Genomic DNA, 27021 nt, shown 5'->3' on the forward strand with positions numbered 1-27021 from the left:
ACTTTTACTGTTTTGTAAAAAAGGTGTTTGTACTTTTCAAGCTTTAGAAAAAAAAATACCTTTTGTAATGTCTGGAGAGATAATTTCATGCTTTCTACAGTGACATAGCATTAGCCTATTTTATAGACTGAATAAAACAGAAGTGAGGCTAATTGCGTGTGTGCACTTTTTCCTACACAAAGACCTTGCTAGCCTTAATTGGGTTCAGCTGCAAACACAGCTGAGCTTCTCAGGCCCAAAAAAACGAAACAGGGCTTTGATGAGAACCAGACTATAAATGGTTTGCATGGCCAGTGTTCCTTTGCAACTACACAACACTAAAACTGATGTCCAGACCTCATTGAGTTAAGCCCAAATTTGTTGTGTTCAGATATTAACCTGTCACAATGATGTGTAAACGCTTATATGAAGTTTATTATCATACAGTAGAAGAAACATAAGCAGAATTACAAACAAACTTCTTAAAGAATTCATAATAAACAATTTAAAATTGGGAAATGGCAAAATTAGGAAATCTGAGAAGGCTAATACTACATTCACCTAAAGACAAATAACAGAAATGAAAGCTTAAGAGACATAAACATAAAGAAATATATAAAAATTATCACAGTTATTCTTTATCACAAAGAAATCTCACTGACAGTAATACAAGAAAAAAAAACTAAATTAAAAATCACTTCAAAGTCAGGCAACAACTTTCAGCGACACCCAACAAAAGACTCATTGTACTTTTCAAACGGCTGATGCACGCTCCTTGAATTCCTTGGATTCTGCACAGACCTCCTGCCAGGCTTCTGCTTGAAAATTGGAGAGCGGAGGAACTGCACATCTGTGAACTTATCTCCCCGCCGAAGTTTCCTATTGAGGAGAAATGTTGAGTTTTCTTGCAGTAACAAAGAAAATAAAAACACAGTAAACCACGTGCAGTAGAGAGCGTTTGTGAGCTTACGCGTGCAACGAGGGCTCCTTGTAGTTGACCGCCATGGTGCAGCGCCGCTTGCGGATAGGAACGGGGGTGGAGCATCGAGAATCAGACGAGCCTCCACAGGAAAATTTACGATGGGCTGCAGGGGACAGATTGGTCACATCACACAGACTCAAGCCCCGCCCTGCTGGCCTTACACCAAGCCCACCTGCAGGAACGTGAAGGAAAACGTGACCCGTGAGAAAGAGGAAAAAGGAAACGGGTAAATTCACACGCATACACCAGTGCAACACAACAAAAAGGTGAATCAGCCAGCCCCTTGTGCTCAAAGATGTTGGCAACAAAACAAAAGGTTATTTATCAGAAAGAGAACACTTTCACAGTGATGTGTAAACTGGACATGCAGTTTTGGATTGAATCCTGTAACAGCTTACGTTTCTTGCATGATTTGAGCCTCTTTGGAGTTTGGTGGGGTAAAAGTGGTGGAGCTTCACCGGAGGAATCTCCAAAATTGGACAGGACATTGTCTATTCTCATCATCTCAGCTTCAATCAGAGGGCTGACAGGAAGCAAACAATCATTCTCCATTCCTTCTCCACGAGCCTCTGAAGCACCAGAACAAACACACACACACACACACACACACACACACACACACAGTTTAATTACCATTTCATACTTTTTTGTTTATGTTTATTATGTTTTTTGTTTAATTCGTTTTTTAATGGCACAAATTAAACACCTACCTTGATAATTATCATGTTCTATCTTTACAGGGTCAGGGCTGTTAGAATAGCTAAAATCAGGTGACTGATCGAGGCGACCTGCTGCCTCTTCAGAGCCTGTAGTCTTGGGACTTGCCTCTTCATCTCTGAAGACTACAAAAAACAAAATTCAATAAAATACCAGAACGTCTTCAATTATCAAATGTTAAAGAAAAAAAGAGACCAACAACAAATAAAAAATTAAACAAAAGCTGAGATTAAAAACAAATCTAAATGCTTACCAGTGATCTCTGGTTTCGGAGGGATGTTTTCCGTCTTTCTGACTGCGCTGGAGAGCCGGCCTCTTCGAGTGGTGATGCCCTTGGTCTTGTTAGGGGAAGCTGGTCTCTGTCTGGTCTTGTGAGGAACATAAAGGCTGTCTTCTGATTCAGAAGATGGAGATGAAGAGCTGGATTCACTGTGCTTGGAAATCAGAGGTGAAGTTTCAGCCTGGGCCTGTCCTGTTTCTTGAGCCTCCTCACTCAAGGGTGTAATTCGCTGATTATCCTCAGCCTTGGCCCTGAATGGCGTGATGTGGACGGTCTCTTCACAGTCAAAGTCAAATGTGTCATTAAATCCCAGTGAAGTGTTGAGTTTATTGCCCTGTGCTGGAGGTGCCGTTTTGGCCCGTGTGGCTGATCGGTCCCGACTCTTTGACCTGGTTCTGGGTTTGGTATTCTCCCATGGTTTCTTTAATGGGGCACGCTCTGGTTTGCGCCCTCTCTCGGGTTTTCTTGAAACCTGTTCTGGTTTGGAGGACAGCTGCTGTTGCTGTGTCTGCTTCCTGGCGACCTGTTGTCTGCTTTTTTTGGGTGGCACTGGTTCAGGAGTAGAGTGCTGTAACTCCTCAGCGAAACCTGGATCTGCCATCTCTTGTTCTTCTAATTTTTGCATTTGACTGAGATTTTCACTGTCACTGCGAATAGGACTTGGGATCCAAGACCCAAAGCCAGGAACTGGACCTTCCTCACCCAGAATCCTCTGTTCTTGCAAACGTTCAGACCTCCTCCTGTTTTTATCTGTACGCTGACGCCGCACTCCTACTGTAGATGGCAAGGTCACCTGTTTTTCACACTGAGGATCCCCATTCTTGTTAGAGAGCTGAGGGTCTATGAAGAAACAAACGAACACGCACACACACATTAAATAATTTCAATGTCTTGACTGTAGGATTAAGATAGATGCAAATGTCAGAAGAATAAGATTGAGACAATGTCCAAAGTTACTATATTAAAAGAAAGACCTCCAATAAGTAATATATTTGGTTAATAAGTTAACAGTCATGGATAATACATAACAAAAAATCTGGGATATTGAAGTATTTTTATGCATACCTGCACAAACTGGTGAAGATTCACAGATGATGTGGTCCAGGTTCTGGCTGGTCCGCTTTCTTCTGTAATTTAAGAGGAAGCAAATCTCAATATTTCACTCAGTTTAAGGCATATAACATTTTTTATGTAAGTCATTAAGTTTTAAAACCTTACCTAACTGAATGCATGTTGTGCTTGGCATCAGTAGAAGGTTTAGTCTAAACGAAGCAAATAAATAATTCATACATTTTCTTTTACATTCAAAGTGCAGTGTCTCAAAATAATTCATATGGTCTACTAATAACTTAGGACATTCCTAATTTAAAAAATTAAATTAAAAAAAATCTGACAGCTGACAGTGCGTACCTCTGAAGCATTCGCCTGCAGTGCCTCCTGTTCTTTCAGCTTTCTCTTGAGCAGAAGCAGGTGAAGGAAGAGTGCCTGCTGCTCTCTTTTCAGCTGCAGGATCACTGCATTAGCCTGCCTCACTTTCTCCTTTTCAGCCTGCAAGGCCACAGCCAGCGCCTTGTTGTTCACCTGCACACCCATCAGGATGGTGTGCGTGGAGGTACTTCCTGAGAAAAGAAAAACGGAATCCAGTAAATGTCAGCATCATTATCAGAATATTAACACACCGTCTCACAGTGTGGTATGCTGGCTGCTCAGCTGCTGACAAAAAAGCTCTACTGAAGGACATTAACACAGCTGTAAACGACAGCTCTCAGCCTGGCCACAATCTGTTTGAGTTGCAGCCCTCAGGCAGACACTCATTAAAAACTTGGGTTTCACAGATTCTATTTCTATTACCACAATTAATTTATATTTACATTCTGTTTATTTATTATACTTATCCCCCATGCCAGAAATCTTCACCTGCAGATTGGAAATCAGCTGACCCAGGAGCTTTATGTTCCAACTACCTTTTTTTAAACAATCTTATAGTGTGTTTCAGTAACTTCATGGATTAGTAAATGCAAGAATGTGGGTTTAACATGGATGCAGCAAACTGGAGAGGCATTCCCAATCTCGTTATTTCAATAACAACAAATTTTTTCTATTCTATTAGGTAACTTTATTGGGGGTGGGCAGAATTGACAAAAGATTATTTACTTACCACTTGTTTTGTTCATCATCCTTGACCGGCCCCCGCTGGGGGCTGAGGCACTGGCCAGACGTTTGTTCCTCTTCTCCTTCATTTTCTCCTTGATGTCCTCCAGACTTTGCTGGAAGGACTTCTTCTGGGTCCGTTCTCTCACCATGACTCGGGATCGGTTATTACGGCGAAGTTCAGTGTGCAGTTCAAAAGCTTAACGCAGTAGCAAAACGGTATATCGGAGCAAAACAAACGAGGAAGCTAATGTGCGAGCTAGCCGTTAACGTTTGTCAACGCACTTTTCACTAACTGCAGTCTGGCATTGTATTCGAAAACAGCACCAAATGAAACCTACCGGAATAAATATTTAAATCACCAACACAATCCGTTTATATGATACCACTCGAGCAAAAAACACATTTAGCGCTTAAAATGAGGAAACAAAATAATAATTTTTTTAATCGCAGCCTCCGTCCTCCGAGAGTTGCCGTTCGAATTGAGAACTTCGACTGCTGATTGGTAAGAATTTCAGACGACGTCACTTCCTCCGCATGAAACGGCCGTCCGCTAGATGGCGCTAATGTATAATAGAAAACAAACCGCGTTTCCTCCCAGAGGAGACGTAATTTATTTAGTATTCATTATTCGTCTGCATATTCTGCTCCATTGAGACTAAACAGGAGACTACCGCACACAAGTACAATTATCTAATTATAATCCCTGCCGCTTCAAGCTGTCCCTTTTCACCCATATCATCCCTGTCAGCTGGAAACAAAGCAAAGAAAAAAAACATCCACAACTGGGAAATAGAGCCATAGTAAACGTCTGTTTTTTCACAAGTAGGAATTAGATTAAGACCCATTAAGGATCAGGCTCATTCAACCAAAATGAGCATTTATAGCCTAATTGACTGCTGAAGATAAGAGCATTCAGAGCTCAGTAGAGTGCTCAGCTGCATGTGGATGGAGCTGATAACTGTGTTCATCCTAAACCCTCTGGCAAGCAGTGTTTGAGTCATATTATTTTGAGTTTTTCCTGAAACTGCGGTGGCTTTTTCAGTGTACGATTGTACAGCAGCTAAGAAAGACAGTCAATGATTAGATCAATGTATTTTTTTTATTGAGCTAGCAGGTCTTTTGACAGTCTCTTCCAGTATACAGACTCCTGTCTTCTTCTCTGTGACATGAGGCCCATAATAAGTGCATACCTTTATGCACACTGTCTCTCTCTCACACACACATGCACACATAGAGATCTGCCTCTCTCACAGTCACCCTGCACCCATAAGTACCCATCATTAACCCAGGTTTTGCTCAATAAATGTTCCATAAATACTGGATTACTTGGTATTACATAGTCATGAGCTGATTTAATTTTCCAAGCCACACAGGGGATGTCTTGCTTGGCATGGGATGGGGAGGAAACCTGGACCTTTCTGGCATTGCACTGCAGCTAATTCATTTGGACCTTCTGCAAGTGAGGAGGATGCCAGCCAAGCAAACCGAGACTAGAGCGAAGGTTTGGTAAGGTTTGGGTGTTGTCACTGTCACCCACTAAAAAAAATGACTTCAGAAAAGTTGGCTCAGCTGTAAACAGGCACCTGATATTGGACAAGACCATGGATCATTAACAGTCCTCCGTTTAGCTGACCTTTCTCACAAATGTTTGGTTCTTTGTGAATTCTAAGCGGGATTATTTCAACATTACCTGCATGAGGACATGTAGCAATCAAGTTTAATTACAAACAAAATAAATTACACTTATTTTGAAAGAATGTAGCTGATGCCATTTTAGTGTTGGGGTGGAACTGAGTGAGTGTGTGTAAGCCTTACAGTCCTGTGGTGACTCATTGGTGTTTACTTAAAAGGTGTATTATTCTTGCTAAAAGAAAGCAAATGTTACAGCTGTTGCCTCACAGCAGGGGAAATACTGAGTGGTGTTTGTGCGTGTGTGTGTTTTTTTAGAGAGTCTGACTGCATTAAAGAGCAAAAGAAAAAGAGAGAGAAACGTATAAAGTCAGACGGATAGACAGCCAGAGGGACTCCGCGGGTTTTAGCTCAGCTTGCTTTAATGGACAAATCCATCACACAGTCTTTTCATGCAGCTCCTCGCTACCCGCATGTCAGCTGCCTGGAGAGAAACTTATTATTATCACAGGTAGAGGAAAAGGGATAGGAGGAAGTGATTAAAATAAAAATAGAGTGAGTGCTGTGGCTGACTGTGAAATTAGGGTACAATAAAGATAATAAAAAGCAAGACGAGACATCAACACACACGAATAGGTTGCCTTTTTTAGCATAACAGTAGCCAGTAGGAGTCTGTCAACCTTTTGTGACGTAATACGGTTATAAAGAGATCATAAACTCATCTCTGTCCACTCAGATCTCTAGCTCCTACATCCGTGTCCAGACATCCTGACTGGCCAATGAAACCATCATCTGCTTTTCTACCAGATGAAAAGTATTAACTCTAATCTGTGAGCTCGCCTCTACTGGGGCCAAAAATACAAAGTCCCATTTTTTAATATGGAAAATGTGCTTATGGTGCCATAATCACAATTTATGGTAATGAAATCATAACATAGGTTGTGTAATCAAAGCCTAAAATTAAACTTTGTAGAGGTTGTTTTATAGGCCTCAGACTGATCTGATACTGGTGGAGTAGGTGGCCTCTTTCTTTCTTTCTTTCTTTCTTTCTTTCTTTCTTTCTTTCTTTCTTTCTTTCTTTCTTTCTTTCTTTCTTTCTTTCTTTCTTTCTTTCTTTCTTTCTTTCTTTCTTTCTTTCTTTCTTTCAGCAATGCAGAAGGATTCCAGCAGTTTTCCTTCTATGGATGCAAAACCAGCTGCTGCACTACTAACAAACATAACTGCAGCAGCACTCCTTCACACTCACATCCCATTGAACACAGACGACAGCAGGACCGGGCCCCAGACACACAATCAGCTCTCAGTGGGTTGCACCTTGGCCATTATGCCTTACAGCCTGCTCTTGAACACCCTGCCGAGACATTAACTTCACAGCCAACATCCGTTCCCTTTACTGATCTGCTGCGCCATGCCATACTGCTGCACTGCCTCCACAGGACCGGAAAGCCTTGCAGGGACCTAACATATCCTGTCTGGGGCTGCAACAGCCACAGATGCATCTTAAGCAAGAGGCCAAATTGAAGGCTTTGTCTGAACTTTTAACTTGTGCTCACTAGATTGCCATGGAGGTATGCTGACCCAGACAGATGGTGCTTATGCTGCAGCGCCCTCTCAGCCTGCTCACCTTTTGTCTGCCCACTCGAGCTGGAGAGACATTGCTCCCACAGGGCAGCTTGCAAAGGTCTTGTGGTGTAGGAGTGCCAGCCTTTAGATGTGCAATACTTTGACTGGATTTAAAGCCCACAGATTGCTGTTAACCACCTGGTCAAATACCATGAGGTCTCTGAACAGGCCTGTCGTAATTCTTTTTTTTATAATAGGTGAAAAAAAGAAAATTCAGATCCCTGAAAATGCCATGTTCAAGTGGGCCAGTCATATCTGTAGTGTTACAGGGTCAGTCTTTTAAATAATGTGATCAGTGTGTGTGTAAGTATTCCCTGCAACACCCCTAAATCTCTTGTTTTACTCTTGGCACTACATGATGTCATAGAGAAGGGCTGCTAACTAACCCTCTGAGTAGAGAGACCACACTCACCTGCTGTTTAAATCTTCTGACTGAGAGGGGCAGCCAATCAATTAAAACTGTGGCCTTAAAGTAATAAGAACTTAAAAAGTTTTGTTTGACATAGCAGGTGAATGAGGTGTATGCATCCAGAGCTTTTACAACACAAATCAGGATTTTTTATTTTTTTTGATCAAAGTTTCTCTGGTTGAATGCAAGAATTGAAATACGGCGCTAGAAACGAGAACAACAGGTCCACTTTCATGTAGACTGTGCGGTTGGTTTTGTTACACAAATAAATCCTTGTGTCTCTAAACTTCACCAATTAGCCCATTTGTTGGTCTCAGTTGTTTAATGAGTTGCAAAAGCTCAAGCGTCAAAACTGCACTTTGTTTAATAGGTGTTGTGTGCAAGGTGTGTTTTTGTTGCCAAGTGAGACATTTCCCTTCACAGAGTCCTGATAAACATCCACGATAACCCCATAAAATGGTGAATTGTGTGATGGAGACACAACTATACTGGCACCTCCATACAGAGATGAGAGTAGGATTGGTCTTCTTCTATGATTCAAAGGCTATGAAGCAAATCAGTGAATTTACCAAGGTATGCTTCTCTTCTTTCAACAAACTCTGGTCTAATACAATAATAAGAAAAACGTAAGTATTTTAAGCTTGAATGGTGATTCCTGTCACTCATACTCATTGTATACACAACCTCCTTTGTTCTTACTTATTTGAACTGAGTTGAAATGTGTCAAAAGGTTGCGTTCACACGCCAAGAGCTTATTATAGCCTTTTTATGAACGTGAACAGCAAGCAGCCTTCACATGGCATGCATAGCTCTGCATTGTACTTTTGTAGTCGTTCCAGGTAGCACAGAATAAAAAATTCCCTGGATGCCAAGTCAGGCTTTTGTACTGTTGACATATGTTTATGTGTGCACGTGCACCTGCCAGAAAGCTGGTGGAGAACATAGACGTGAACATGTGAGATAACCAAAGAAAGATGGCAAAAGGTGAAGGAGAAAAGGCGGTGAAGGCTGGCCAGGGAGTGAGCCAGGCAGTTAGGGGGACAGTGGAGGTCTGAATTCCAATAGCGTGTGGAGAATTGAGCATCCCCCACACAGATGTTCACAGTCATCACCCAGGCAATTTATAATAATATTAACTGCCGTGTCAATGGGAAGAATCAGGAGGCAGTGACATATTGGATGATAACTCTCCGAACTGGCCGGTAAGGTTATTTGCTTTGGAGCAACTGCAGGAGACAGAAGTAAAACATCTAACAAATTAATCCAGTTTGGTGTCTGATGAAAGAAAATATGACGAGGGGTACTCTTGCAGCACACACACACACACTCACTGTATCCATACTAAGTGCACCAAACTGACCACATTGCTTGCAGCTGCAGTGTAGTAAACCTTATCAGAAAGACAGACAATAACATCGGTAACATTCCTGCACTGATTTATCTCAGAGATTGAAGCTGGAGGATATGTGGAGGGGCCTTCGGAGACATCCTGCCATGGATGTGTCCTTTTTACCTGAAACAAAAAAAGCTAGGAAAAATTTTCTGTGTGCTGCCAAGTATCAAAGGAGATTAACTGAGCTTAAGTCGTAGTCAGATACTGAGATTTACGATCTGGAGAGGAGGCGACACCTGGCTGCGTCAACAATTCCGGCACATACACGGAGACACGTACACAAGGAGTTGAAATGAGAAAGTCAAATGTTTTTTGTCTTGGGTACGCTCTCATCTTTTTGATGCTTAAAATTTCCATCCGACAAAGACATGAACTTGAATCGTTATTGCACTTATTTATTTGATAAATTGCACATTTTTGGAGCATTTTCACAATAACCTCGTGAGAATGCATTAAGCCTCAGACAGAAAGAAAAGTAGGAACATTGTGCAATTGATGTGAGCGTCCCCAGGAATTTTTTATTAAATTGGAAAGTAATAATTAAGCATGCTCTGAATAGCATTCGTGTGCACGTACAAACACACACAGATATATTCATCATGGAAGTTCGCTATCCTGCATCTTTGTTTTATATATATATATATACACACACATATATATATATATATTTCGAGAGAGGGAATTTCTTTAATGCGTCAAAGATTATTAGCAAAAGTGCTACAATATAAAGCAAAAACTTGCACTTCTGTGATGAATACGTCTGTCCACGCACCCGGTAGCATTCACACACTCTCTCACATTTCAAAATACTCTGTTTTCGCCCATCTGCTACCTCAATCTGACCCACTCTGGTCCGTGACACCCATGGTGTCTGTTGGCATGTGAAGTACAAAGGGCACTGGCTTATATCACATCTTGTTCGGGCCTCATGTCTGCTTTTAGCTGTAGTTCAGAAGCAATAGAGACATCGGCCGGGTCAGTAGGGGGAAAACAGAACAGATGTGTGCGTTGTGCAGATGGGTCCGGGTGCCGGATGAAGCAGGGCCTGGGGGAGGGATTGACTGTGAAACAGGGCGGGGTTCGAGTTTGATGCAGGTGGGAGAGGGAATGGGGGCAAAGATGCCATGGCAGCAGCGGCGGCAACAGAGAGCTGACGCTGGAGGACACAAGACGCCAGAGGCTTGGTCAGATCTTGGTTCTTTTGTAAAGTCAGCCTTATCTGAGGATGAAAGACAGGCAGACAAAGTAGTATCAAGTTGATTGTTTTTCCTGGGAAATTAAACAGTTTAAAGTAGGAAAGTACAAGCTGTTCCATTTATCACCAGGCATTTTTATTAATAATCCACTCTCTGTTCCAGTGAAATCCTGCCCTTTTGTCCAACTCATCATGTCAAGGGGTTAGAATTCAGAAAATTTATTATCCTTGAGCTATTGCTGACTATTTGTTTCACTGGCAGTAGGGAGTGGAGCTTCCTGGAAGAAGCCCATGAGGATCAACTCATGTACATAAAACACAATGATGAGGGGGTGAAAGTAAGTCAAGCAATAACATGGTACTCACTGCCTGGAAACTCTGGTGACGCTGGGTGAGGGTGTAGGGGCTGAATTTAGGCTTGGCTGGTTTACCTGCCGCTCTATCCTTGTGTCTCCTGCTGCTGATGTGCTGGAGTCGAGGAAAGAGACACGTAGATAAGCACGCAGCAAAATAAACCCACACAGACACGGGCTGCAGCAGAAAGATGGCATGGGTGAAAGAAGAAGATGATGCTTGGTAATCTGAATAATGTGAAAAAGAAATTAAAGGCAAGCAGGAATCAAAGCTCCTATTTTTGGCAATTCAGGCAGACTGTTTGTATTTTGTTGACTCTGAATTTGAGACTCCAAATATTTATGAGGGGCGGGTTAGGAAATCTTTTAAAATTTGACTGACAAGCACAAACAGATGGCTGTGGCCAACGTGCCACACAATCAGCAGCAAGCTGCTAAATATTCATGAGCACCTGGCCAAAGTTAACTTTTAAACAGTCGGCGGTGAAGACCAACGCTATGCATTCACATCACGAACAGAGATGCTAACATCATATTCAAATGCTCAGTGAAATAGCAAAGGCTTAGTAGCTTTGTGCTCTTTATCTTGAGGGATCTGTGATTTTAACTCACCTGCAGCGACAGGTGTGAGCCGTTCACACTGTGATTGAGAATAAAATTTGCATGGCCCTGAGTTTCCCGTCTTTAATGCATGATGGATAAAGTGACGATGGATCGCGGTGGCTTTGTACTTCCTGAACTCTTTGAATAGCAAATCTGTGTGACAGCTGACCTTTTAATAACTTTACATGCACAAGAGGAACTAACCAGTAAGTTAGTGCAACAGTTAGTTTTCTTATGTTACCTTCCATTGGTCACTCCCTGAGGGCAGGAACAAAACAACTACTGGCAATCAGTGTGCAATAAAATAAGGTCATTGCATGCGTGACTGCGAAAAGCAAGGGATCACTTCTTGGATAAATCTAATTAAATAAATTTGCTTTCTTCCTTAAACCATACAATTGAAGTTTTGCTTTACATTATATCATGTGATTCCTGTAATGACCACCAGACACTTGTGCATTGCAATGTGCGTTAAGATAAATATCTAATCAGCCAATCGCATGGCAGCAACTGTGTGCATTTAGGTATGCGGAGCTCAAATCATCTCAAACTGGTTTCATGGACATGACAAGAGTTGTACTCAAACAACCTCCACAGTCACCAGATCAAAATCTAAAAGCACACTTTTGGGATGTGGTAGAAAGGGAAATTAGCATCATGGATGTGTAGCTGGAAAATCTGCAGCAACTGTGCACCTGACCAAAATGCTTCCTGCAGCTTTATGAATCTATGCCATGAAGATTCAATTCAGGTCCAAACACAAAGCGAGTCTAATCTGGTACTAGCAAGGAGTACCTAGTAAAGTGAATGTATATTTCTCATCATGTGAGTAGTTTTTCATGAACCATCTCTGTTTTTTCTTTTTTAGGTAAAAGCAAATGCAGCGGAATATTAACATATATATACAAAGTTTTTTGTATTAATCATGTTGTAATAGTAATTAATTGATGTTTGTATTAAAAATCTATAAACCACCTTTCATGGTAATACATTTTTAAGATTCTATATAATGTCAAACACAGAAGTGCTTTAGCCATGATATAGATATATTACAATATATATTAGCAATAATATAGATATGTAAGTATATTACAGAAATGGGTCTATTATGGTATGTTATAATGTACACGGTATGAAGTATGTTATGAATATTCTATAACTATAAGTATGTACAGGCTGTAGTGAGTACAAGCTATGTACAGGCTATGAACAGGATATAAATATGAAATAAAAAACTTATTGCACGGATCACCTGTTTGAGCTGAGTCTCAGAGTTGATGTGCACGTCGCAGATCTCACAGTGGAAAGTTTTATTCTGGAGTCCTGTCGATGACTCAGATGGTGCAGCCATCTTGCCTTTGACCCCCATCCTGGGGAAGGATTTGATGGCTCCATCGCCACTTCTGGCCTCGAGCATGGTCTTGTGCTTGGTGCCTGAGCAGATATAAAGTCAGATCAACAAAGTATAGAAACACGCTTCATGTGGGCAAAGTCTGGCCGTGGCAGCGACTGCCTCTCACCACTGTTGTGGGCCTGAAGCTGGGAGGCTGAGTTGACAGCCACCTTGCAGAGAGAGCAGTACAGAAGACGAATAGCTTTTGCTTCTTCGGTCTCCTCTCCTGGAGCTTCTGCCTCTCCATCTTTTGGTGCCTCTTTCTCTGTTGTCCTTGAAATGGGTGACAAGGAAGGGTCAGAAGGTGCTTTCACAGTTTCAGTGGAGCCACTGGTTGATGGTGCCATTTCTGAGGTAGGGTTCAGCGATGAAGGCTCTAAAACAAAGGAGGGGAAAGTAAGGTTATACTTTAATATTTGACTGTTTGGATATTCATCGTCTGGGTAGATATTCAGTTCTTAACTGTGATATTTGAATGTGCTTGCTTGAATGTGTATTTTTTTTCTGTAGACTGAAGAAATAAATGGATTTGTGGTGATTTAGTTAAGACACTGTAGCCATCTTAGCAACATAATTTCTAGATTTAGTACACATTTATCAACTTTTATGGCCAGTGAAGAATCTCAGTCTACGAGGTCTTGCTCTCCACGGCTCGCTCTCCCTCGCTCTGTGCTCTGTTCACAGAGCGGCACAGCGCAGCAGCACCTTAAAGCTTTTAAACTTACGCGTGTGGTGATTTTGTCAGACAGTGTTGGGGTATTAAATTCAGATGGGAAACTTTGAATTTTTTCTGTTGATTACTGCTGAAGCTTCAAAGCCCCCCCCCCCCCAAAAAAAATGCATTAGGGAAAATCCTGTTGGCAAGAATGAGCACTAAGGAAGACAAACGTGAAGATTTTTCCACTTCTATGAAATTCCTGAATTCTTTATGATAAGAGAAAGATAAAAGCTCAGCAGGCTACACATGATTATGAGCTCCATCAACCTCTCTAATCACACTAATAATCAATGATTTCTCCTGAGTTTCTGCCTCGCGGCACTTAAACGGACACTTTTGTATAGAGATGATTTGACTCTGTTATCTTTTGTGGTGCCCACTTTCCCACAGAGGAGCGTGTGCAGATTTAAGGATTCACTCTCTGTTAATAACAATGATTATTAGCTCTGCCTCACTGAGTGGGTGTCTGTTTGTTACCACTGATTCCCCACTCTCTCACTAAAGTAATCTTCAGAGAGCGCTCCTGCTTCTCATCCACTTCCTCGAAACTCTTGAAATGATCATTCACCCTCTCACTTTCTCGAAAACAAACTCTCCTGTCGGCGTTGTCAAGAATATTTCTTCAACCTCTTTCTTCTTTAGCTGTGGCAAAATGCATTATTTTCAATCCTTAAACGCCCACGCATGTGCAAAAGTAGCACATCAGCACTGGCACAAATATAAACAAACGCTGGAAAGCAGTCTGTGCTTTGACACGCCGCCACACTTGCATGCCTGCAGACGCACATGTGCCCAAGGCCCTTGAGCAAACGTACACTCATACATAGTGGAGGAGAGCTACCCACAGATCATATTCAACGCATTTTCAATGCTCTTTTGATCTCAGGAGACCACTGAATGAGGTCAGAAAATGTAGACACGAAGAAGAAGCAGAGGATAATGCCCAACCTTTAATCACTTCACCGTGCAACCCAAAGCAGCAGGTGGTTTATCACATCAAAGAGTTAAGGTCGTGACTAGAAAAAGAAGGTCTGAGCCGTGCATTCATATGGCTAACGGTGTCATGCGCGTGATGTCTGTGCACATGTGTGCATGCATGGTTGCAGAAATGCACTCACCTCCTGATGTTGTGTCAGAGCTGGAGGGCCGTGAGCACGATGACAACAGGACTGCAGTTTCCTTGGAGACCGGTTCACAGGTCCTGATCTTTGAATCTGGGGCGTCCAGAGCTAACAGCTTTTTCGCATGCTTCGTGCCGGTATAATGGGAGGACGCCTGAGCCTTGATGCCCAACAGCAAAAGAAAAAAAAAAAGATTTTGCTTCATGCAGTAAAGTGGCTATCTTTACTTTACACAACAATGCATGACTTGAATATGAATGGAAAAACTGCAGAAAGCTATCATTCTCTGACTTGCTTACTTTTGCCAGTGTAGTAAGTAATCAAGTGGTAAGTCGTTAAAGTAAATAAGTGTAGCACTATGTGCACTTTTTCCACATTTTTACAAAGATTTCCGTACAATACGTGACAGTACTTTGCAGTTGTTGAGTTGCTTTCTTATGAGTCATGCTATGGCACAAATAATACAAAATGATACAGAATTTTCTACCAAGATCAAATATCAGGGGAGTTCACATTTGACCCAGTAATTAAGTAAGAAAGCTTTAAACCTTCAAAACCAGTAAGACAGCCATGTGTAAGGGTGTGTGTGAGAAAAACAAGCGCACCTTGAAAGACAAAAAACTACTGACAAAGCATGTGTTTCCCACACAGCATCGCCCACCTCAGAGTTGAATCTAAGACGACAGACGCCGCAAGAACTGGGCTTTCTTATTAAGTGTGACGTTAGCCCGAAGCCTGGGCCAATCAGAGCTTTATGTATATGATCCATCTGCAACAAGGAAAAGTGAAAAGTTATGTCTGAACTGGTTTTGGATTATGCTCTAACAGACTTGACTGAGTTAGGTAGTAAAAAGTGATCTCCTCTTTAAATGTCATGCTATCAGCAGGTAATTTTATCTTTTAGGACCTACTAAGGGTGTTGGTGCCCATAAACATAACAATATTGATGTTCACACATCTATCAGTGAAATCAACAACACAGCAAACCACGTGCTCTCTGCTGCCTCGGCTTGCCCGAGACAAATACCAACATATCATCTTGACTGACATGATGTAACGTGACTTAGAAAAGCTTTCACAGTGCCGTCTGTTTGGTCATTTCAGCTGGGATTAATTACACTGACACTGAACTGTTTTCATGGGATAGAACAGGATTCAAAATGTTTATATGAAACCTGTCACACCACTCTGCAGCATAACGCACTTGTCTGCTGCCCACAGGTTTTCTCCACATGTTCCAAATGGTCACGTGTGGTAAAGCTTTTTGCCCTTGTGGCCATAAGCACTCTGAAGAGCAAAGCCAATCCTGAAAAATTCAGTGCACTGTGTTTAACGTATTTTATTCACACCACAATATAGAAAACACATCAAATGTTAAACTGAGACATTTGGTATTTCATGAAAAATATAGCAACAGATCTCAAAACAGTTGGCACAGGAGCAAGAAAAGGCTGGAAAAGTAGGTGGTGCTAAAATGAAACAGCTGGAGGAACTTTTTGCTAGTAATTGGGTTAACTGGCAATAAGGCAGTAACATGAGATATCTTAGTGATGCAAAGTTTCTAATCTCTAAAACTGGGCTGCGGTGCACCAACCTGCTGAAAGATGTGTCTACAAATTGAGGAGTAATTTCAGAACAGTGTTACTCAACGTAAAATTGTGAAGGGATTGAATACCACATTATCTACATTGCACAATATCATCAAAAGATTCAGAGAATCTGAAGAAATCTCTGTACAATTTCTGAAGTGGAGGGAGGATGGATGGATGGATGGATGGATGGATGGATGGATGGATGGATGGATGGATGGATGGATGGATGGATGGATGGATGGACAAAAAACCCCACAGAGGACTGTTGAACAGCAGCTACTCTCCTCAGTTCCCAGACATTTACAGACTGTTAAAATAAAAAGGGATGCTGCACAGTGGTAAAATGGCCCTGCCCTTCTTTCTGCACATCACTGTTGCAGTCCACTCAGACCACCTTGAAGCCATGTGCCACAGCCTTTGCTATCCATAACAGAGAAAACACAAAACCTTTTACAGGCACCTTTAAAACCTGCAGGGGTGAGAGTTTTACTCACACAGCCCTGTTCCAGGAAGACTTCATAACACCAAACGTGCAAATGGTCTTTCCAACTGAACAGCGAGAAACCATTACCATATTAAGAAAACTAAGTTAAATAGCTTTAAATTGCGTGCAGCATAATCATGTTTGTGTTGCCTCGTACTGCAGATCAGCTAATGAAGTTTCAGACTTTTTCACCCCCCCAGACTACTTTTATTTATGCGTGTAAGAGAGAGGCAGTAAACCTGTCCATGCCTTTGCATATATGCGTGAACACAATACCATTATCTGACCACACAACACTGTGCACTGCTGGACATTGCTGGAAACTGTAATGAGCAAAACTACTCAGTGTAATAAAACCAAACTGGCCTTTGTGGAGCAAAACAAGACTATTACCTGAGATGAAATGTAGGAGGCCATATAAGCAGCCAAAGTGGGCGGGGAGTGGGGAGTGTGGAGTGGGGGTTTTATGGAAATCTGGTTAGTGGTAAAAGTAAAAATTTATGCATTCTTATGGGTCAGCCAGCTAGTCCTCTAACCCCAGAGAACCCTCAGTATAGCACTGCAGTGGAGATGTACCTTGTTTCTTTAGAGCCAAACCTGAACACGTTCTTCAAAAGTGAAAAACTCAACATTGGGTGTGCGTGTCTGTGTGTGTGTGTGTTCTCACTACTTTTCTTTGATCATCACTCTGGGCTGCTACACTGGAATGTATCTGTGCAGTCGCAAGTCTCTTATCTCCCTGTTTCCCTGCAGCTGTTTGTCTATAGAAAACTCCAGCAACCTTACATAAAAACAAACATATATCACGTGTATCATGTGTAAAATGCAAAAAGTCGTAGAAATTTAAGAAACAAAGCAAAGGACTAAATCTGTCATGTAACGTGTGACAAACATCTTTATGTGAGAGTATTTTTGACATCTTTTTTATGTTTCTGTGAATGAGATCGAACAGTTTAACATCAGCTAACAGCCCGCTCGCTCCCTCCTTGCTCCACAGCCCCAAGGTTCCTGTATCTCCTCCTGACCTTCCATCACACGTTCCTCACTTCACCCCTCCATCTGCTTACCTCTGAACCCTCTCCCTTCGCCTGCGTCTGATCAAAGTCACCTTCCCGGCACCCTCTTACCCTCCACTCCCACTCGGCACTACGATGGACTAGCACCTGCAGCAAAGTCAGTTTGCCCTTCTTACTCATTGCCTCTTCAGTTTTGTTTTGCACAAACACTCGCACAAATACATATATCACATGCAGAAACAAATCTGCCACTGTGAGCTCATGAAGAGAAAGGAAAGCAGTACATTCAGTGGATTGTACACTAAATAAAGGCATCACATCCACCACACAGCATCAATTATATCCAGCATATTCCCTCCAGAAACCTCCTCGCACACAGGGTGTCAGCATGTCAGACATGCTCTGCTCCAGGGAGTCAGTTATGGCTGAAACATATGGCCAAGTGAAGTAAAGCAGACTTCTAACTTTATAATGATGAATGCTCCTGGATTTACACTGTGTACCAGCATGACAGGTGTGAATGTCTGACGTCAAACACCTAAAGGGAGTGAGTTCTGACGAATGAGCTGCTGCTTTTGGGCTCTTTGTCATTTCAATTATTTTATTCTTGGAAACAATATCTGGGTTTTTTTGTTTCCAAAACGAAAGAAATAAAAAGAATGCGAGCCAACCAAGCTTCTGAAGTCCAAGTTTTAAAAGCAGAGGTCCCTGAATCACGACAAGCATCCGCACACATGCCTGCAACCCTGTAGTCATGACAACGCACATGTGGGCACCAAACAAACTCCTGTGCAGAGTTTAATGGAGGCCAAAGCACACAAGTGAATGCACTGCTTACACACAAATACACACACACGAAGAACCCACACATAAAGAGACACATTTCAGAAGAAAACACAGGCCGTCAGAGTTCAGCTGCGTGCCCACTTACTTCACACCCACAGGTTCGATTCAGAGGAGCAAGACAATTCTCTGACAAAATACGTTCTAGACGATATTTTATTTTCGTTCAGCTCATTCCAAACACTCAAAAGCAACTGAAGGATATGGGGACCTCAGAGGTTTAATTTATTTAATAAAGACAGCAAAACCGAAAGAGTTCAGCGATTCACAAATGAGATTATGTCTGCATAACCCAGAGGGAGTACAGCAGGATTAGTTCAACTAAAATGACAAAAGAGAAATTAAAATGCTCTGAATTTTTTTTTAAAGTACATCTGAACAGATTTGAGAAGAAAAACTAAAATTAACACATAAGTATTAGAAAAAGATATCCAAACTTCATTTATAAATTATGTTAGTTTGTTTCTGCCACTGAAGAAAATTTTAGTTTGTTGTCCAAAGTCAAAATTTAAGGTTTGTACCTTCGAATTTCAACTTAACATCTCGATTTTTGTTACATTTTGAGATAGTGAGCAAGTTGAAATTTTGAGATATTCAGAAATTTAAAATTATCTCTGTATGTCAATTATTTTTTTTCCCAGTGGCAGAAACAAGCTTCCATAACAAATGATAATAGATTGTAGAGGTAGCTAAAATTAAAGCTAAAATTTTCCAATCCAAAATTCCAATCCAAGCCGTGTAACGTATACGCACAATTCAGCCTCGAAAAACAGTGAAAAAAATGAAGTGACCATCAAGCAATGATGAATTGGTCATGATGTTTCTAAACAAGGAAAGTAAGAAACTAAGATTCTGGGTTCATCTAATTCTCACAAAAAGACAGCAGCAGGGAGAATTTTATGGTTTGATCCAGGAGTTGAAGCTTTACCACGACTGCTTTCGTACATATTTCAGGATCTCAGTGGGGCCATTTGAGCTCTTGTTGGAAGAGTTGGGGCAGAGTTTGAGGAAGGAGAGAAATAATTTCAGAGAATGATTGACCTGGAGCAGCATCTAGCAGTGTGTCTGTGGTATAATAGAATATTTTAATATTTCCATCTCAAATACATTCAGTACTGGTATTAATTTGAGTTATGAGCGCACATATTGCCAAATGCAGTGATTGGTCAGATTTGGAAAAATAAATGCTACAAAACATCCAGTGAAATTACATGGTCGGTAGGGTTGCCAACCGTCCCTTAAAATACGGAATCGTCCCGTATTTAGAAACAAAAGTACACGTCCCGTATTGAGCTAATAAGGGACGCACTTTGTCCCGTAATACAGTGAGAATCAAAAGTAGTCTATAAATGTTTATGGAATTAACACTTTGTTTGAAAACATAATTCCCAGCCCCTCTCCTGCTTTGTGACCAATGAGCTGACAGCACACTTATGACAATTCGAGTATAACAATTCAGATTACCGCTCATCTCATTGGTCGAGGAAAGGTCGCTTACAGAGAAAATACCGGAAGACAACAGATGACCACAACAAGAAGCATGGCCAACAGGGAAACAAACGCCGACACTGCGGTGCAAGTCTCGGATGACAGTACACCTAAAGCTGGGCAAACACTGTGCGATTTTTTCAGTCGCGTTATTCAGCTCCTGCTCAAACTGCACAATTGACTCGCAGGGGTTAGAAGTTGGTAGGTCACGATGCAGGTCTCACACTGTACCGCCCGATGCTCTGATGCGACCTGAGTGCGCACACTGTGCCTCCATAAAATGAAGGTTATAACAGAAAATCTGTCGCTCTCCCTCTCTGTCTTTCACTCACACAGACACGCACACCACCACCATCAACTTTGCTAAATTGCTAATGAAAAACATTGATCAGGCAGCTGTGACTGAGCAGCAGTGTCGATCCAACTATTTTCACGGTTGTTGTGGTCGTGATCATTTTGTGATGCCACATCGAAAAGGCTCGGATGAGCTTTCCAAAGTTCTCCAAGTTGTGCCTCCGTCGCTTGTGTCCAGATCACACGCTGCACAGCCGTGCTGCTCCGTCTTTTACACCAACGTTTACGTGTTTGCGCGTGAGCAGTGAGCCCCTGTGGTGACACCCTCACGAGCGATTGATGATCGGGAGCTGGTCGTGAGGTGTTAATCACTTCTCGTTACCCCACGTATACTACACGATGCACGATGAAGGCCAAAATCGGTCCGATCACTCAAAAATCGTCTCAAAATGGGCCTAAAACCGCACAGTGTGAGCCCAGCGTTAGAGCAGCAATGTTTGTTCCCCTCAGAGAAAGGGAAGAATGGGAAAAGGAAAACACCTGGCTGGAAAAAGTTAATATGGGCATGTGCAATGAATATCAGCGCTATGTGGCCAGAAGTGTGATAATATAACTTATTTTGTGTAATAAACAACTGCAAGGATAGATGATTACAACAAATTGATGACTAATACATAAAAGTAATACATAGATGAATAATGATGATGAGTTATGATGCGTAATCATGGGAACAAGCGGGTTTACAAACAGGAGCAGCTGATTAGCATTAGAAAAGCTGAAATAATACCTCAACTGAAGCCAATTGTACTAAATGCACTAAATGTGCACTGTTACAAGAATATTTTTCTTTCTATTGTTTTCTATTATTTTAAGTTAAGCAGGACAGAGTTCTTTTAAAGAAAGATTTACTTATATTCTCAAAAGTTAAGCATGACAGGCTTCTGTTTAAGAAGGAGACCTGTTTTACTGTGTTAATGTTGTCATTTTGAGCTAAAAATAAATGGCTAAATGATCATTTGTTTCACATGTGTTCATATCACAAAGAATACACATCTACTTAAATCAAATTCAAGTCAAATGGTTAAAAAAATAATTTCACACACAAAAAAAGAGCTAGAAAATTCACCACACTGGGAAGGGTGAAGACAACTGGGTCGCCCGGCCCTGGCCACGAGGTGTCCCTTATTTATTTTTCAGGGAGTTGGCAACCCTAATGGTCGGTGTGAATGGTTACATTAAGAATAGATGAGTCTGAAAAATATTTCTAACGAACAAAACATTTGTTTAAAGGACCTCACTCTGGAAACTGTTAGCGCACAATATGGATGAACTATTGAAGCTACTAGCTACTAACTACAGTCCCTCAACTTCTACTCTCTTTTAATGTTTCTAGTAACTTAACAGTATAGATTAAAAAATGCATAACATAATAAACTGTTAGTGGAATAAACAAAATGAAAAGTTAAACAGTTGAGGAGCTAGCTAACATTATGAATCAAAAGTTATCAATTATAAGCTAAAAAAATAGCTAAACAGTTGAAATTATAAGCGAAACAAGGACGAAGAAACAAGCAAGAGTTTTGTCAAAACATCACTAAGCACTATTAATATCTGTTAAATAGATTAGCGATTAAAAACATTGGCTGCCAGTTATGACTGAACTGTTGACATAATGGCAAGCTAATTAGCTAATGTAAATGCTAAAATGTAATGAGAAGCTAATATTTTAACCACATATCAAATTCTCTTATCATCAGTGAGGGCATTCACTGCTTTCCTCGTCATTTCTGACAGTAAAATTACTATATGTGGGTTTTTGACACTGTCACTATTTTCTTTAACTTTACAGAGATAATGATTAGCAATTAACTGAGATAATAGCCTGTAGCTAATTGCAGATTTCAAGTTTACAGAGGTGGCAAAGAGGGCTTTTAGTGTGGAGATATGCTGGATTTTAAGTTTTTAGCCAATACTCTTTCTCTAACCTTGTTTTCCAAAAAAGGAGTTAAATCTCCAACATTACTCATTCAGCATTAAGAGTAGTGAACAATGTAGCGCTCAGTCACTTTTTACAGGTGTTACACTATTTCTGTGGCTGCCAACTGGGAGATGTGTTGAACATGGGGTAAAATCAAAGAAATGACAGAAAGAGACAAACAGGGAAAAGACAGCAGGGAGAGTATGAGTGAGATATTTAAAAACATTTTTCTGTCCGTGCTATATTAAGGTCACCCAGCAATAGCAACAAATATTGTAATATTAAGTTTTTTATTATGTGCCTTACATTTAGTAGTGAACAGAGGAGTTCAAAGGAAGGTGAAGTGGATCTGAAAGCTGCAAAAGGGAGAAAAAGCGCACAAGAGGATGAGCGAGAGGAAAGATGACAGCAGGGGACAAAGTGGAAAATACATATGAAGAGAGAGCTGAAGTGAAGAGGGCGTTGGAGCACAAGCAACACAGAAAGTGGAAGGGGTGGATGAAAGCGAGGTGAAATGGGAGGCAAGAGGGCCGAGACCTAGAGCAGTGTCTCCCTGGGTGGCAGATGGGCTTTTTGACAAAGAGACGGACGCTACACACAATCCCTCACACATGCAAAATAACTGCTACACTGTGAGAGGCCACAAAAGGCAGACAAATACACTCTTTTTGAACCCTCACGTGTCTCTTCTGAGACATCTTCCAAACATCTGACAGCATATCATGGGAAAGAAGAGTAAAGACGAGGGAGGAACAAAAGCACAATTGTCAGCTCTGCTTCCGAGCAGTTATTTGGTCAGACTCAATGGAGTTATGAGCATACTCTTATAGACACAGCCAAGGCATTTAACACCTTGGATTATACGAAGAGATATCACACGATTTCCGTGTAAACCATACATCAACCCTCAGCCTGACACATCTACAGTCCTCTGGGCTTAGACTTGGCCTGCCTTGGTTCTCTCCACCTTCACCTTTCACAAACACCGGGGCAGACAGCTCTAAGAAAAGCTCTGCAGGAGGAATACCAAGGATTCAGCTCCACACCCCCCAGGTTGTGTGGAAATGTCACAGCTCTCTGCATTAGGGATGATATATTTGGAAAGGTGTAGGCAGCGTGCTCATACATCTGTGCATTGAAATTTTACTTCATGCAGGCAGACTATTCCACGAAATTAACTCCTCCGCTTGAGGCAAAACATTGGTATGGTAAAATGAACAATTTTGCTTTTGATAATAATAATAATAATAATAATAAAAGGCATGAGAGTGCAGGTGGTGAGAGCTTTGTTGCCATGACAGCTACGATGACTGACAGTACTCACGTCAGTGAATCCAGGCAGCAGGTGGAGGGGGAGGAGGGCTTTCGGGTCAGGAGAGGGCTGGGTCCTGCCCAGCGTGGGACGAGCCAGCGGCGGCAGAGTGCTGTGGCACACATTACCTGAGAGACATCACAGGAGGAAGGAGACAGGCAGATAGATAAACATATGGAGCAATGACTCGATGGCGATGAGGTGGTACCTTTGAGATGATGATGATGATGATGATAAAAGCTAATAGACCAGAGCGAACCATTCTGTGCTCAAAAACTTCTCTGGTTGCAGTGTTTTGATACATTTTTTATGCTTTCTTACATCTTTGTCTTGTCTTATTTGAATTTAAACCTTATTACATAAAATGCTTTTCATCATTTGTGTTAATGTTTTCAATTCAAATAAGATGTTGAGCCAATTTGAGTGCATTTGGGATCAGTCCAGCTATATTGTAGCCCAAAACATGAAATTTGCTTTCATGGGCTTTCTAACTGGAAAAAATATACCAATATTTGATCCTAGTGGTCTTCTCTCACTCACAGATCCTGGAAATTACTTAAATAGGCACAGCTTCTGTCTGAACAGCTATAAATCATCTTATGTTGCTTTGAAACACCCACTTTGCTGTAAACTGTAATCAAGTACAACTTCCTAAGTTCTTAGAGTGGCTCAGTGGTCAGTATCTCCATTCTAGCAACAGCAGATGGCCACCCGTCCCTGAACCTGGTTCTGCCGGAGGTTTCTTCCTGTTAAAAGGGAGTTTTTCCTTCCCACTGTTACCAAGTGCTTGCTCACAGAGGGTGGTCTGATTGCTGGAGTTTTCTCTGTATTATGGTTGGGTCCTGACAATGAAATGTGCTTTGAGGCAACTGTTGTTGTGATTTAGTGCTAGATTGATTTGAAATGGATGTCAAAGTGTCCTTGTGTAAGATACTGAACCCTTGTACATGTTTTGTTTTTGTCATCCATAAGTGAAAAATTTAGCTCATTTAGCTCAAATTTTCAAGAACTAACCATCTGAAGAAAAGAACTCAAAACTGAGAAACTAACTTTATCTAACTTATTCAAAATTTTGAGATACTTGCCTTAAATTTGGGTAGCAAAAAGAAATTTAAAAAGAGAGAGAGAGAGAAAACTGCAGAATTTGAGTAAAACTGTACTTTTCATACTTTTCTTCTTTGACTAAATAAAGGCTATGCAGGATTCTTCTACCTCTTGCTGGGGGGATGCATTGTATGCTGTAATTATGCTGGGTACAAATGCGGCCTATTATTTTCTTGACAACCTTCCCAGTTTCATTTTTCTTTGTCATTGTTTTTTTTTTTTTTTTTTTTTTTTTTTTTTTGCTTTTAAAATTATTTACTCAAATAAATCATTTTAGAGGGGTTTTTTTTACACATACGAGCAAGCAATCAGCCCTTTCAAAACACTTTTTGGTGACGGGGGGGGGGGTCTAATCAAAAACAAACTCAAATATATGCCAAGCACGTACATAAGTGCACATGCAACCTGAAAAACAGTGCACGAGTATGTTGAGGCCATGGCTGATAAGGGTCTTGTTTGTTGTGCTGAGTGATTATAGAGCCTTATTTTCTATAGTTTGCATGTTCTCTCAGCTTGATTACAGTTTGATTTAGGACCGTGTGTAATCATCGCAATCACAATCATAACACACCCATCCGCTCTGCCATTACTCTGATTAACTGACTAAAGTCTTGTAGGGTGCACGTGTGAGTGCGCGCACGCAACGTTGCGCGATTGATCTGATTTGCTTTTGGGATGGATTACTTTAAAGAAGTTATTATGCCTTTGAGAAACACGTGACAGACTGCAGTCTGTTAAGAGCAGCGGAGTGACAATCAATAACTTGCAGGCAACGATCAAAAGCAATCAAACAGCCCAATCGTGAAACCCGTTTAAAATACAAGTTATGAAATCTAAGAAACGCAGTAAAGTAGCTTCTGTCTTCTCTCAGCATGCTGTTACTATATTTTTGCATCTCTTTTATGCATAGACTAATATTTTCGATACTTATTTTTGCGTAAACGGACTTTAAAGTCAAAAACACCGTGATATAACCTGTGCGCTGAGTCCCTCTGTCTATACCGCTGTGCAGGTGACTGACTTCACGAAGCTCACGTCCAATCCAACATAGCAACAGGTGACTCCGCTTATTACCAGCCTATTAAAAAACTAATGTAAAACAACAATAATAATAATAAAAAGCTTCGTTTACATACCAAAATACATTGCGGCACCAAGTGAGATCCGATTGTTCAGTGTGTGATAAAAGTGTCTTTCATCTCCGAGCAGAGATGAGGCTTCGTGTCTTCTGCTCCAGTCTCTCTCCCTCTCTCTCCTTCTTTCCTGCGGCGCCGATGCTGCTCCTTCCCATCTGGATTCCCTCCTCCTCCTCCTCCTCCTCAACTACTCACCCCTCCTCCTCATCTTTACACAATCCGTGAAGAAATCTGTCCGTGTATCTACATCTCCCAGAAGTCTGGTTTTAATTTGGCAAATACCCGGAAATTACCTTAATTGGTACACATTACCACCCAGGATTTGTGTAACCCCCACACACACCACTGCACCCTCAGTGCCAGCATCCACAAACCAACAGGCACATTTTTAACTCGTTGGAACAACAGAAATTATTTAGGTTTAATTTGAACTTCTAGTTGACACATCCACAATAAAAGTGCATGGGAAAGGTGCGCACGGGAAAGGAAAGGAGAGACCTGTGTTCCACTTATTGCTTTGGTAAGTGCTTTCCCATCCTCCTTTTCCTCTCGGGCCTATGGTATTTTTAGATGCATCCTTTCGCTCCATGGAGAGGAAACTGCACACGGACACATACAGTAGGTGAAAACATCACAGTCTGCCACACATACGTGCAAGCACACTTTAATGTGAGCTTGCAAATTCTATAATCATTCATCCTTAAAAAGAACATGGATCGCTCCTGTCTGTCTTTCTGACTTGCATGCACCCGCAAATGCTTGGAGAGCTCAGATGTACTGTATCTTTTGGCAGACTGACTTTCTTGTCCTCGAGCCCAAACATGTTTTCTCCCTGTGCCAATAAAGTGGACAACAACATGTGTTTTCCCACAATCCAAAAACTCTAGGGAGACTTATCTCAGGAAGGCTGTCAGTTCAACAAGTGCTGTCCTGAAACTACACACACACACACACACACACAGAGAGAGAGAGAGAGAGAGAGAGAGAGAGAGAGAGAGAGACTTTGTGTGCTCACAGGCTATTTTAATTGGTAATAAACAGACAGGCACACACAAATGTGTGATTAACAAGTGAAGCAAAAAGAAGCCACACAAACCAGGCATTAAGTGAACATAAATAATACAAAAGCGTGGCACGCAACAGGCCTCACTCGGAGTCATTCAGTAGTGTTTATTCAGTGGAACAAAATAGTGTGTGATGTGCTTGTTCGCAAATAAATGCGGTG

General features: G+C 41.3%; 2 protein-coding genes across 2 annotated transcripts; both read right to left on the reverse strand.

Moving 5' to 3' along the window:
- Positions 1-698: 698 nt before the first annotated feature.
- Positions 699-4261, reverse strand: sgo1 (shugoshin 1). Its single transcript, XM_085346715.1, has 9 exons — positions 4117-4261; positions 3369-3577; positions 3177-3220; positions 3024-3085; positions 1932-2798; positions 1672-1803; positions 1360-1530; positions 950-1133; positions 699-858 (listed from the first exon to the last, which is right to left on the reverse strand). The coding sequence occupies exons 1-9, from the start codon at positions 4259-4261 to the stop codon at positions 699-701; spliced, it is 1974 nt and encodes a 657-aa protein (XP_085202841.1).
- A 5881-nt stretch (positions 4262-10142) lies between these two features.
- LOC146609781 (zinc finger protein 385D-like) lies at positions 10143-25902 on the reverse strand. The gene is made up of 8 exons (XM_085346561.1): positions 25797-25902; positions 23569-23684; positions 15211-15318; positions 14547-14709; positions 12838-13086; positions 12570-12751; positions 10728-10829; positions 10143-10385 (listed from the first exon to the last, which is right to left on the reverse strand). The coding sequence occupies exons 1-8, from the start codon at positions 25804-25806 to the stop codon at positions 10143-10145; spliced, it is 1173 nt and encodes a 390-aa protein (XP_085202687.1). The 5' UTR covers positions 25807-25902.
- Positions 25903-27021: the final 1119 nt, after the last annotated feature.

The sequence above is a fragment of the Diplotaxodon limnothrissa genome, linkage group LG22 (genome assembly GCF_057381915.1).
Source record: "Diplotaxodon limnothrissa isolate DT_005_m linkage group LG22, D_limnothrissa_male_GT1.1, whole genome shotgun sequence".
NCBI lineage: Eukaryota > Metazoa > Chordata > Actinopteri > Cichliformes > Cichlidae > Diplotaxodon > Diplotaxodon limnothrissa.

Excerpts from the sequence above, each read along its gene's own strand:
- sgo1 (XM_085346715.1), bottom strand. The coding sequence starts at position 4,261 with ATGGTGAGAGAACGGACCCAGAAGAAGTCCTTCCAGCAAAGTCTGGAG. Across the intron at positions 1,804-1,931 it reads TCCGAAACCAGAGATCACTG|TCTTCAGAGATGAAGAGGCA; the intron begins GTAAGCATTTAG and ends TGTTTTTTGTAG. Across the intron at positions 859-949 it reads AAGGAGCCCTCGTTGCACGC|GAAACTTCGGCGGGGAGATA; the intron begins GTAAGCTCACAA and ends TCTCCTCAATAG.
- LOC146609781 (XM_085346561.1), bottom strand. Across the intron at positions 13,087-14,546 it reads CTCTGACACAACATCAGGAG|AGCCTTCATCGCTGAACCCT; the intron begins GTGAGTGCATTT and ends CCTTTGTTTTAG. Across the intron at positions 12,752-12,837 it reads GCTTCAGGCCCACAACAGTG|GCACCAAGCACAAGACCATG; the intron begins GTGAGAGGCAGT and ends ATATCTGCTCAG.